Consider the following 14,471-nt stretch of genomic DNA (forward strand, 5'->3'; position numbering starts at 1 on the left):
TGTTTTTTAGACCCAAAAATGAGAAGAAAAGTGGTTTTAAATGATTTTGAGCAAGCTGTGAGTTCTGTGTTTTTACAGGTCATTTATAATACATCAGAATGACAATTACATTAAGCTCCACACAGCGACTCATAAAACAGCAAGTGGCAGTAGGAAGGAGTCAGGGAAGAGGATGGAGTGTATCATCCCAGAAGAGATTTATAGATCAGGAGTGGAGAACAAAAAATAGAGCGAGGAGACTAAAGTCCTTCCGTTTAAGGAAATACTGAGAAAAAGCAGCATGTGGATGGAGCTGGAGAGTGAGATACTGATGAGTCCATTTCCATTTAAAGACACATTAGCTTTTCAGTACAACCTGATTTAAATGAAGCCAGATTAGAAAGCCAAAAGGAAATTACAGAAATATTAAAAAAAATATGGAAGGCAGACATGGTAATGGAAATAATATCCAAGAGAAAGGAAAGCTTTAAAACACGGCATTAATGCTTTATATTTTTTTTTTCTTTAAATTTTAAATCTCAGGGAAATATACCAAAGTCAGCTTGTGTTATACATATATATATGTATTTAAAAAACAAACAACAAAACCCAACACACAAGACAAAAAACCACACACACAAAACATGACCAACAACCAACCAGCTATGCTAAAGATAAAATTCCTGTAGCTTTCTGTATGAATTCTCTTTTAAATAAAGTATAAACATTTATGTCTAGCTGGGAATTGTACAATGTTGGCAAGACTTGAAAGTTACAAACTTGTGGTCAAGATCATTTTCAAAGCTTGAGCAGAAAAGTGTTAAAATATACAGACTTTCTTTAATTATTACAATTATTGTTCACTGTAAATATAATGTATAGCGGCCAGAGGCTTCAATATAAATAAGTTTAATTACTCTAAATGCTTTATTCCAGAACAGTGAGTCTCTGCTTTGAATTTAGAATTTAAAAGCAAAGAGATAATAGGTGAGAAAAGTCTGAATAAATTATTATATTAAGACTTGGATATTTCTTTCTATAGCCACACAACGTCTATTTATTTATTTGCACTATTATGCTTTAAACAAGCTGTTCTCAAAGTGTATTTCCTTTGGAGCTTCTTGAGGACTTGTAGACAAAGGAATATCTAGGGAATCAAAAACGGAGAGTGGCAGACATGTCATTTTAGACTTAGCAAGGAACGTGGGAGATATGTCTTTTCTATTATGTTCTTAGATGACACACAGATAATCTTGCTTTAACTCAGTTTAACACACACAAATGTTAGCATTTTGTCATTTTAATCCTGCTCTCTTTATATATTTCAGTTCTTTCTGTTGGGATGAAACAATATTTCATTGTGAGAGAGACTGCCTTATATCCAGGTGTTCATGGTAGGTCACAAACACCAGAAGAAAATCTTACAGGCTTGAAAAATCTAACTGGGCCCATTAAACATTTCTTTAAGAGCACCAACCAAAAAGTCCCAGAATGGTCACGTTACAGCGCGAGTGTCACAGAACCTGGCAGCGGGGGCTGTTCACACCACAGCTAAGGAGGGTCAGACCTGCCAGCACTGAACTGTGACCAGAACCTGTCCACACAGTATAATGAATTGCACTGTGACCTCCTGTCACAGCAGACGAGCCGCTGTAAACTGGAGCAGAGCCTGGGCACCAGCAGAGCGGGCAGGGGAAGGACCAGCTCTGCCGTGCTGGGCTCTGCAGTTGTTGCTCTCACTGTGCCCGGCCAGGTGAGACTTCTCGATGGCTACAGGTTTTGTGCTCCGGCCACAAGCTCTGAAATGGTGGGCTCACGAGTTATCTCACGGCATCCCAGCCTCAGGAACAGTGTCTGCACTCACCACTGTATTCGCGTAACAGGGACATCATGGCAGTAGTGCAAGATGTACCTAATCTTAGTAGGTTAGAGACATGTTTTTTTCCTAAATTGTTGTGAAAAGTCACATTTTGATATGACATAAAAGCATCATAAGCACCGAGCTAATTATTTAATGTAAATGTGTAATACTGGATAGAAAGGTAAATGAAAGTTCTACCGTGTCATGTTTTATCCACTACTAAGAAAAGTCACACATATTTACCTGAAGAAAGAGCTGGAAGCCTCCTCCCATTATATTTCAAAACAATATTTTCCTTCATTCGAAAGAGAAAACTTAATAAAAACAATAAAATGAAAACTTTTTTTGTTCTCATGGCACTGCTGCCTCTGGAAAAGATTGTCCTTCAGGTACTATTGCAATATTTTAACTTTGACAGCTGCTCTGTTGAGACATTACTACTGATAAAACAAAGCTTTGTCACTCCAGCTTCAGTACAATAGCAATGCAGTCACATATCAGCAAGAAAAGAATCAAGGACTGTATGTGATGCATCATTCTTGCATAACTTGTTTACAAAAAAAATCCCATTGCAAATATGGTGAAGACCAGACGAAGCATCTAGAAATGCTGATGAAGTTAATCTAATGAATGGCTGAATGTTTAAGAACACTGCACAACTTATTTTAAAACTGGAGAATATTCTTTATACTTCCAAGTATGCAGGCACTGCTGATGCTTAATAAAATGAAAAAAAAAAGCACAAAAAAAAAGCTGCTTTTTCCTATTTTCAGTAATGTTTTCATATACATAAAAACTTCCACTTCTTTCAGGCCTGCCTCTCCCTCCCTACTTGCATGTGAAATTTGAAGAAACTACCTGTCATGTGGTATCAATAAATGTAGGTCTATTAAGCAACACTTGGATGAACCAAAACCTTTTCTTAAATTAATGAAAACTCTTATGCCTTTCCTAACAAATACTAGAATCGATCAGTGGAAAAAGGAAACACTTGTGATGAAAAAGCGTCTGCGGAGATATGTAGCATCTAAAGGGAGCATGGACTAAAACACTTTAACATAGGAAAAGGGGAAAACAAAATAGAGCAACCTGGGTTGAGGAACTCTGTCTTATTTACAGATTGTACACAAACAATGGAAACACTAAAATACTTGGGCCTTTTTTGCCAATTCCCTCACATTTTTAGCACTGACTTCTTTCTGAAAGCACACATACCATACATAAAATTCCAAAGGAGGGTCTTCTTGTTCAGAACAATCTGGTAGTGGGGAAAGTCTGAGAAACTTGGTGACCTTTACCACTACTGAATCCTCTCATGGTGCACAGGAAGAGCACAGTGAGTGCTAAGAGAGCTCACAGAAAGAGGTATTTACTGCCAAATCTCACTAAATTATGGAAAAAACACCCTGTATGTACTGTAACTGTTTTATATTGAGATATGCACAATATTTACTAACAAGCAACAAATGAGCTAAGTATGTTCCTTTTAAATAAAACATCTGTCAGTAGCACAAACTAGATTCTGCTTAAGTTTTAAAGAAACAGAACATTTTGCATGTCGTTGCACTTACCCTTAGTTGTTCTCTTTCACAACTCATCTGTTGCTTTGAACTCTACAAGAGGAAAATAGAAAAAAAGAAAACAAAAAACCCAGAAAACAACAACTTTGAAAGCATAGCATTCTTGCAACAACAGAGCTGCTAGTCTACATATCTTATAGGAATAACTACTGGAAACACAGCCATAAGTTGAAACACAGTATTGTGGATCTAAATCTTTACTACAAAAAAAAAGTTATTTTCTTACTTATTATTTTAAATTTACAAAGGTCCAAAGGAAATGAATACAGAAGCCAACACAAGTCAAAAGTAGTGAAGCATTTTTGAGATTTTAAAGATCTCATTGGCAGTTCAGGAAGAGGCTTTCACCTTTTTCTGTTCCGCCACAAGTCTGTGTTATATTTCTGAATGTCCCACTACTAAAGTACCATGAAATATTCATAGCACACCCTAGAAATAAAGCTTCAAAAAGTGGTAAAACACATTCCTATGACAACTTCGAGTTCTGATCTGGTATCAAAATACCTCTGAAGAAGACTCGATTGCAATGCATGTTTTTTCCATACTGCTGCCTTTGTGTTCTGCCGGGCTTCTGAGAAACCCTCCCGGCACGTGAGAGCTGGTTGCTGAGCAAGACCTTGGTGCCGGGTAACAGCAGACGTGTCACCAATGGCAGCACCGTTTGTGAAGTCACCGCTCTGCCCTCGGAAGAGCTCAAGGGATGGAACCACAGCACCGAAACATCCAGTTCCCTGTTTGCTCCCCAGCTCCCTGTTTCTAACCCTTGGTCCTGCCACCAGGACCTATGGAACAGACCTGTGAACACTTTGCTCAGGTGCTCGGGAAGGCGCTCAGGTGTTGACTTGTCCAGCCTGTGGTGAGAGCCTCTTTGGTTGCGTTTTGTTTTTAAATATTTTTAGAATACTTTTAGAATCATAATTGAGTATCATTAGTGAGTATAATTAGTGTTGAAAGCGTAATCACTGCCATTTCTGTAATTAATGTATCTGGCAAACACAATTCATAAAAGATGAAAAATAAAACTGATGCAATATTTTCTAAGGATATTTTCAGAGATTCAGAGTACACTTTCCACTACCTTCCACTTACAAAAAGTTAAAACATCAACCGACACCTGTTTGTATATTTTTACTCTGTTGTGATGATGAGAAGGGGAACTTCTTGGGCAAAGTTACTTACTAAAGAATAAAACTGCCAGCCCATTTTTCAACACAGAAAAATGAGTACTAATAAAGAAGTTACACGCTAAACCACATATATTTTTTTATATATATATATTCATATATATATATATAATACAAAGTTTTACAATGAAGTCACTGTACAAAAATACAAATGTAACAACAACAAATGCTCTTCTGATATATTTCTCAAAGTCCTCTAGCAGGAAACAAAAGGTAAAGGAATTCAGCATAGGTTTCTCTCTAGGTGCATCTATTCTCATTGATTACGAAATATAAAAGATAATATTTCAGTTGGAAAGGTCCTACAGTGATCATCTAGTCCAAGTTTGAAGCAAGGTGGTGTGGTTTGTTTGTTCGTTTGGTTTTTGCTGTTGTTGTTTTTTGGGGTTTTTTTTGTTGTTTTTTACCTTTTATCTTTTTCACTATTACTATTTAGGTTTTTCTCTAAGTCTCTACACCAGACATCTTAATTCAAGTTTTCATGAAAAAGAAAAATAGTTGAAATGTGAATATTTGTTTTTGACAATGGTCCTACACATGTTAAACAAGTTTGAAATCACAACAATGTCAAGTTACCCTCTCTTCAACTGTTTGTAGGATACACGCTATAAATACAAAAACACTACAACTACCTTATTCTGTTTTGTCCTGAGCAAGACAAGACAGACTTCGCTATGTGGTTTTCATACATAAATGGGTGCGCAAAGAAATGAAGTCATTTGCCAAGCTAACAGCATGTGAGCTCCACTTAGCAAACTGAAGAACATCCAGAATTATTTGGCTTTACAATATTTCACCAGTCAGCTTCTTTGGATAAGGCTGCCAGTCCGACACTCTATAATTTGTGTCTTAGATATACCAGCTATTTTTCTAGATGAAATGTTCAGCCTCTACCATTAACTCCAGTATTTCACAGGGTACTCTTCAGGCATTAAAAAAGGAAGAAAACTCAAACAACATGGTGATTAAATAAAGAAAACATAGGAGGAAAAGGAGAACATAATAGAACATGCAATGCATTACAGAATGCTGGAATATTGTGATTGCTTTTTATTTAATTCAACATGATTTTCTCAAACTTTCTTTTAAACCTCCTGTCAGTTTTGCCTATTTTCTCCAGTTAGATGCCTAGAGAGCGTAACTTTTGCAACAGGGATATTTTTCAAAACTTGCCCACAGAACATAATACCTACAAAGATTACAGTTCTATTAAGTACTCCTAATACTTTAATAGTAGTAATAATTTTAAAAGTTTCAGAAGAAGCCAAAAATGTAGAAAATACGTTCAGCACAGAAATTAACAGAAGATATGGGTTATTGAAATGCTGCTGTAAATTGCCTTGTTACTTCAACAACAACAAACAGATTTTCATTTGCTTTACAGCCATGGGATACAGAATTAGATAATCCACTGGTCCCATCTGTAATGTGTTTATGCTCTGATTTTCTTACCTTTGTATTGTACAACCATACATGGCTCATAAGTTTAGTCTCTCTGATAGAATGCATAAACAAGGAGAGATTTACGGTTCTTCCCATTTCCTCTGCCCTAGCCCGTTGGTCCTGGCCATGCTGACCGCATGTGTATCTGGACTATGAAGATTCTTTGTTCATTCGACTGCAGCTGCAAACTGTTCTATTGTATTAGTTTAGGCTCTTTTGAGATGATTGTGAAGTCTTATGGAAAGACTTTCTGAAATTCATATTTACTGTTTTATTTCCATTTAGCTGTAGTCAAAAATATATTTGGATTGTACCTTTAACATCAACCTTCAAAAGAATGTGTTCTACTCTTCCCCATGGGATGAAACTTTTGGCTCTGACCTCACATGAGCTGCACAGACTTAGAGGCATCCTGCCTTCAGACACAGAGGTGACAAAGGTGGTTACAGATGAGGAAATCCATGTACACAGGAACAAGCAGGAAGACCAGAATACTTCAGCCTAGAAAAGAGATGGCTGGGAGTAGATGTCTATGAAACCATAAATAACATGGAGATGGAAAAAGCTAGAATGATTGCTTCTTCTCTACTCGAAAACAACAAGATGGTAACAAATGAAAAGAAGTGGCCAGTTCAAATCAAACTAAGCAAAAAGGTGGTTCTCCATACAATGTGTAAATAAAGGAGTAGGTGTTGTGGATAAAAAAAAAAAAAAAACAAAACAACCTAAAGAAAACAATATAGAAGATTATTAAATGCACAAACACCACCTTTGCTGCACAAAGTTCCTGGAGGCCTGAAGAAAATTCTGGAGGAGGTCGTTTTGTTCTCTTCTTCCACAGGCACACATAAAAATGGTACCAAGGACTCACAGCCCCCAGTCTGACTCAGAACAGCTGCTGTCACATCCGCTAATACAAACCCATACAGGCTTCCAGTGCCGCTGCCTATTTGGAAACCAAAGGTGGTGGTGGGGAAGGGGGAATTTCAGAATGGAAGAAGGGCAAAATTCATAAAAAACAAACACAAAAAGTGTATCAAATATTTGTAGAGTGGACCAAGGGTTATGGTTATTGACTATTTAAGCAGATAACTGTTTTAATTAGCCATCTATAAGGCTGTCTGCTACTGTCATTATAAACATAAAATTGGCACATATCTAACATCACAGAGACCAGAATAGGAAATGTTATTTAAGATTGAAAATAAGTATTTATGGACAGTGGGAGAATTTAATAGAGAGGCAAAGAGTACAGAAGTACAAAAATGTGCAAGTCAGGAAAGGGTAACTGTGTCCTAACATCCAGCTGCTACAGCACATCTGGCAGCAAACAAATAGAACAAAAACATACATTTATCTTAAACAGCTTTCATATGAATGTGAGAGTTGTATCTTAAAATGTATTTTGACTCAATCTACCACCACATTCGTTGCATTCTCTTCACTAAAAGAAATGTAGGAGGACGATGAGCAATATGCAGGACACACCAATTTCCTTTGTTCAAAGTTCTGCAAATGGTTCATTCCAAACTGTATGTTTTAGCCATAATAACAAAATTCATTCAAGTGATGGCTTCCCTCAGAGAGAATTTCCATGTAGACAGCTCCCCCATCACCCTTCATCCTACCAGCGTCCAGAACGAATGCACGATGGCTTAGTGATAATGTGTTATTAGCAAGAGATTAGAAAGAAAAAATGAAACAAACCAAATTTGTCTTAATGAAAAAATATTTTTCATAGTTTAAATAGTGATGCTGTCTGTCTATCTGTCCCTCTGTCTATGTATCAATTTAATTTTATTAAAACACATTTGGGAAAGGCTCATTTGAGCACAAGTGGCTTTCTGTGCAGCTAACCAGTGCCAAATTTGCTCTCTTTTTATCCTTTTTGCCATCCATGCCTGTTTAAGAGAACATCCTGGCAGTACTGAGCACTTAAGGGAAAACATAAATAATGCATTTACAATATGTAAACCTGTACAGATAAACGAGAAAAACTGAAAGCCACAACATATTTAATATTAATGATCAAGAGACCCTAGAAGCAAGCCTTGTGCACATCCTGCAATTTTAAACACAGTGCTTCTCAATCCTAAATTTACTTTGTTATGTCTTTGGACTGAACCATATGCAATGAACTATTTACTTCTTTTAGTTCAAGACTGCATGAAGAACCTGGTCAATATGTTGAGTGTCATTATGTCAAGCTCTCACGCTAGAGTTTAGTGGAAGAATGACTAAAATATTGATTCTCTTTAAAGGATTCTATCAAGGAAAAATGTTCAAAGAATGTGAACAATAGTTCAAGACTCGAGGTCTTTTTATAAGACAGTCTTATATGGCACTCATGCTGTCCGGATCCATCATTTTAAACAAAAAAAGAGACCCCTTGGAAATACTGTGCAACCTCCTGGTGTCATTCCCTCTCTCTCATGAGTTCATGAACATGAAAAGAACAGGGAAGACAGTTTTGTTTTCATTAACTAACAGTAGCAGGTGGGAGATTTAAGATGTTTTAAATTTATTTATCAGTCATCCACTCTTCATAAGGACATGCAAGCCCCAGCTCTGAAGAAACTGAAAACACCAATAGAAAATATGACCCATCTATGCAGGCAGTGCATACAGTGCATCCCAGTGAGCAGTCACACCAGAATTACTTGTCCAGGATTTACTGTGTTTCTACTCTAACAACAGTTCTAGAAAAGGCCCTCCAAGATTTTTATCTGTCTCCTTCTGCCTCAAATACAATTACCTAAATGGTACCACTTTCATTAGGAAAGGATCCTTTACAGTCAGTGCCTGCATATGAAGTACAGAGCATGAGAGTCAGATGCCAAAGACTTGGCCCTGATCACAGCCACGGAGCTTTTAACAGAATGGAACTTCACAATTAGTCATTGCGTATTTATGTGATTGAGGTCTCATACTTCTCATTCATACATAGACTGAATAGCTGAAATATACCCACAGATTGCTCCGTCACAGTCATGCTAGTTTTATTTTACTAGATATGATGAGACAGTTCATACCATTTCACACAACTTGCAAAATCCATCTATTGGTGTTTTCTCTCATCTGACTGTAAAAGTCTTCTCTCAAAAACTAAATGCCTGGGTTTTTTTGCTTTACATGTTGCACAAAAAGCTGTGCTACACAAGGAAATACACCAGACTCTGCTGTTTGGTGTATTTCATGTGGAAACAGTCGCTTCTGTTGTATCATTATATTACATATTAGTTTTCATTACCTCATTGCCCAACAGAATGCAGAAGAAATGATGCTTCAAGGTTATTTAATATGTGGAGAGAGCATAGGCTTTTACATGTATGTATGAATAATGTTGTGTACTAATTGTAAATGGCTTCTCAATACTTCATGTTAAAACCAAAAGCCAAATGAAGAAACAGTGTGCATCCCAAGAGCTCACAGTGCCACAAAGTGGAGCCTGAGATGCTCAAACACAAAAGAATCATTAAAAATATCAGTAACTAGATAAACATATGGGACGATTTGAAGTAGGAGTGGCATTTTCAGCATCTTTGGTAGTGACTTACAGCATCATCAAGAGGCTTTCAAACATAAAATCAAGAATATTCCTTCCTCAAGGGGTAACTGGAACCATCCTCCTCATCTATGAACTGCTTACATTTTTCTTTCTACATATGACTCCTGAAAGCCGTCAAATGTTGAGGAGTCTAATGAGACGATACAGTGCTGAAAACCTATAGACCTCTTGTGTACACTGTGTTACTAGTACAAAGGGGCACAGGGTGTATATGTGTCTGCATATGCAATTTTTTCCAGAACAGAGAGCTCCGGGTTTCTCTTTGCTAGGTATGTGCATATGCATGCACAGAATTTTAATTTCATGGGGTTTTATTACAACCATCAATTATTGCGCTATAGCAGTAGCTAGAGGGACTGATTTATTCTCAAATGCCCTTGGCTTGGTATTGTATATCGACTGGTGCTGCTGTCATAAATATATTTGGGTGAAGAACTGTCTACAATTCTGTGCATAATACTAAGCAGAGTTAAGGTTTCACGTGTCACAAGTGGGTTTATTTCTACTGGAAGAAACAGGCAATTATTATGGCCCATTGAGCTCAGATTAAGTATTTCCATCAAAAAAGAAAAAGAGCCTAGTGCTACAATCCTTGTAAAGCTGTAATGCAAATGGAGACCATCTCATCTTCCAGAAAAAAAATTATGGCTTCATAGGCATTTCCCCCTCTCCTTCTTAGCCTCGAATTAGCAAAATATCCAAATAGGATAATTTATTAAGGCAAAAAAGTAGCAAATCTCCAAAAATAAAATAGAAGCACTGTAAAAAAAAAAAAATATATATATATATATATACACACATATATATGTGAAAACAGTTTGTAGGCAATTGTTTCCTCAGCAAGATAACCTATACTGCTTTAAGCAACATTGTCACCTGGCAAATACAGTTGTGTGGGTTTTGTTTCGGTGTGTTTTTTTTCTAATAGCCTAAGTTATATGCCCAAAGGACGCTGCAGATCACAGAGATACCCTCATCGCTGCTTTTGCCTTTGGCTCCCTGAGTGCGCTCAAGGAAACCTGTGGTGCTGCAGCGGAGCCTGGAAGCTCCTCATTTCCTGACACCCCTTGAAGCGAAAGACCTGCAGGGTGGTTCAGCACCAGCCCCCACTGTGGCTCAGCCCATGTGCCCACCCCAGATCCCATTACAGAACTAGTTCCCTGGTTTTTTCATAAAAAGTTTAGGAACTGTGGGTCTCTAGCGTGCCCTTGCGAAAAGCACCACAAAGACAAAAAAATGGTTTATGTTTATTTTGCATCTACACTACATGACTGACCCCTTAACATTAAGGCACTGGTGCATTTAGATTGGAAACCACGTTGAAGTATCTGCTAATATAAACTAGGAAAAAGGTCTCTAAGAAAATATTTATGCCAGTATCATTCTAGAAAAAACACTTAGTGGTAAAGCCCCAAAATTAACTCTGCATGCATGTTCTGCATGTATTAAACTCTGCATGGAACAATCCCATGAGAAACTTTATCTATGCTTACTATTCAAATATAAACTCCTATTATACATAAAATACTAGTTATACTACATTTTATTTAATTTCCCTGCATAACAGTATTATGAGGAATAATCAGAAGGCAAAGGCACTGTACTAAAAAGAATAAATGGATATTAAGAAAAATGTAATTAAAAATACTGTAATGTTAAAGCACAACCAGTACAGAATTACATGTTACCTTAGAATGCAAACACCACCAGATCAGGCCTGGTGTATTACATGTATTACACTGTTTGCTGGAGCATAAATCAGTTTGTTCCATGAGCATATTGTTATTACAAGAATTTACTCTTGTAAAATCTTTTAACTTCTGGAAAATGGATCTTAAGTCTATTTCCTTAAAGTCTCTATCCAGCAAAAAAAAAAAAATAATAATGCAGATAATGTAACGAATACCAATTAAGTGATAGAACTCTGAAGCTAATGTAAATATAGAAGGAAGAAATTGCATATATTAATACCTAAGTACCATTACCAGCTTTTGAAATTAATTATAAGGTTCTGCATTACATGAAGATAAAGAAGACAAAAATTCTGATATGCTGCAGAGTAGCTTTTTTGAAGTTAATCAACAGACACAATGACTAAAAAAATATAGGCCAAAACATATAATAAAAATTAAGACAAGGTTTAAGTAAAAATTCCATTTTGCATACAATAGTTTCTTATATTTGAAACAGAAAATTAATACTAGTCTGTTAAGGTGCCAGTTACACAACCTGCAGAGAACTCAGAAAGACACTTCAAGGAAGAGGAGAGAACACAAGACTGACAATAAGGATATCACTGCAGACAGGATGGATTTTCAGATAATTACCAAAGCCAGTTATGTTACAGATTGCTACCACAGACACTGCCTGAATGCTATCAGTAAACATCAGGAAGGCTACTCGCTGTGCTTGTGGGCTGATAAAAATAAGTCAAGTTCATTCAGTCACCGATGCTTGACAAATTACAAAAAAAACCCACCCAAACCAGCTTTTATCTGGCAGATCCACATTATTGGCTGAAGAGGCCATTACAGAAGGAACTGGTCTGAGAAACAAGATATTGCCAGGTCAGCAAGAAGCCAATGAACTGACTGATATCCAAACTTTGATTTATCCCCTTCCTCAGAGTCACTCTTTTTCTAATTAAAAAAAATTACTCTTTAGAGTGTTATAAAGTGAAATGGATGTGTATATTTAGATACATATAAAATACTTAAATTTATATGAAATTATGCAAAACATACTAAAATGTCATTCTGCCATATTAACCTAATAAATCAATCATCAGTAAATTTATCTGGAACCCTTATTTTATTCATTTGCAGATTAAAATAGGAAATACTTAGAATTAGCATTAACAACAATTTAAATTCTAAAATTGTTTTTAACTGAGTGTTAATCAACAGTATCCTACTATAGTTTAGTTTGTTGGTTGGTCAAGCTACTATACAATTACATGTAATTTATATAGATATTCTTGTCAGTAAAATTCAATTGTAAAAAAAGGTGAACACTATGAAGTAAAGTAATTAAAGATTATAGTCTGTTTTCATGTATCACTTTATCCAAAGCTCATGATTTTGGTGGATAACTTCATTATTTATGAAACATATATGTGGTACTTATCTTTAGGTCTTGTGAGAGAACTGCAAGGACATAGATGCAAGATGCAAATTAATCATTACAATCCACATGTTATTTTCAGTAGGAAGTAGGCATCTAGAGGTCATGAATGTCTTAAATTATCCCTTTCTGTTTCACATAGGAAATGCATTGGTAAGTTTCATGCTTGCACACACACATTAATCCCAAATCAGAACATAAGGGTTTTACCCTTTTTTGCACTTATGAGGTTTTTTAATGACAGATCTTTTGAAAAAAGCAGAGGTTGCCTCTACCGCACTAGTTTATCAAATTGTGGACCCCTCAGGTGATATTCTTTTCCTAAAGCATGGTAAAAACACGGAGGAATTACGCCTTCATGAATTTTAGAGAGAGAACTTTGCAGCCTATGTGTTATACGCTGTGAATATACCCGAAACCAGAATAGCGTTTTCTTTGGTTTTGAACGAATCCCTCAGCCCCAGCCAGCAAAGCTGTGTTCCACCAGCCTGGGCTTGGACTGCGCCCTGTGGGAGGATTCCCAGCCCCTCTCTAGCGGCCACTTCCCGACACTTCTGCAAGGGCAAGAAGCTTGAGCCACAAAGTGCAGGCAGGTATCTCACGAGCTGCAAGACCAAACATGCCACGAGGAAGTTTTTATGTAATATTTCCAACTCAGATAATGTTACTCAGTGAAACTGTAGGTTGTACAAGCAGGCAGAACATTGGGCTCTTAGAGATGCAAAACAATTACTTTTCAAAGTTTTTTATATTAGTACAACAAGTTAAAAATATTTTTTGCTTCTGATTTGTACGTAAATCTTACGTACCAAAGGCAGTACTTTGCTCTTTCTTACAGCAACAAAATTGGAGAGGAATTCCACTGAAATGAGTAATTTCAGATTTAGAGATGTAGAGACAGGTAAAAGATATCTGGCAACCATCTGAAGAATAACTCCAGTCCCCTGCACTAACAAAAATGATCATGGATTCGCTGTGGTTCAGAGAAATCCAGATGTGTGCCAAGACACTACAAATGCTTCTCCTGCTTGCACCTAAAGATCATTACAGAATCACTCGCAACAGTTTTCAATTTGTCATGATGTCAGTAAGAAATCACAGGTTTCAATTTGGACTAAAAGACCTTTAAAGGTCCCTTCCAACCCAAGCTATTCTATGCTTCTAAGTGACATCAGCAAAATCAGTAATGCTTTTTACTGTCTACTGTTTCCATTATTACAATGAGTTATCAATTAACAGTTGATTATCTTTTAATATTCATTTGTAAGACACCAAGATAATTGCAGTGCCAAACACAGCAGTATTGAGAAAAAAAATATACCAAGAACAAAGAACAAAGCGAGGTCTAATTACCTTGTAATAACATTGGCTATATTTAGCCTCAGATGATGCTGCTAACAGGAGAGAAATTCAAAGTATGGTTTGTCAGGTTTGTCCTCAATAGGATAATACATCTGTCTGCAGACTGCTTCAAATTATAAATTTTTCTAGGGGTCCTAAATTTCCACCTCTGAGACCCGCTCTGTGATTTGTGATCACTCGGTAAAGTCTGCACCCATTACCCCATGGCAGGAGCCCCATGCGGCAGCGGAGAGCAGCGCTACGGGAGCTTCCCCTCCACCAGCACGGCCCATGCAGCTCCATAAACTAGAAACACTGGTGCTCCTGTTCTAAAACCAGTGTTGCACCATAGCTGAGTATGGGTCAATGTGTGCAAGGCTGGTAGTGATGAT

General features: G+C 36.9%; 1 protein-coding gene across 1 annotated transcript in view; it reads right to left on the reverse strand.

The window, feature by feature from the left end:
- The window catches only part of RBFOX1 (RNA binding fox-1 homolog 1), a 652,484-nt gene that overhangs the window by 364,503 nt on the left and 273,510 nt on the right, over positions 1 to 14,471 (reverse strand). Inside the window, exon 3 of the mRNA XM_082064137.1 lies at positions 3,412 to 3,453. Within this exon, the coding sequence (XP_081920263.1) occupies positions 3,412 to 3,438 (27 nt within the window). The 5' untranslated portion in view covers positions 3,439 to 3,453. The remainder of the gene's footprint in view (positions 1 to 3,411; positions 3,454 to 14,471) is intronic.

The sequence above is a fragment of the Streptopelia decaocto genome (assembly GCF_964273445.1).
Source record: "Streptopelia decaocto genome assembly, chromosome: 13".
Taxonomy (NCBI): domain Eukaryota; kingdom Metazoa; phylum Chordata; class Aves; order Columbiformes; family Columbidae; genus Streptopelia; species Streptopelia decaocto.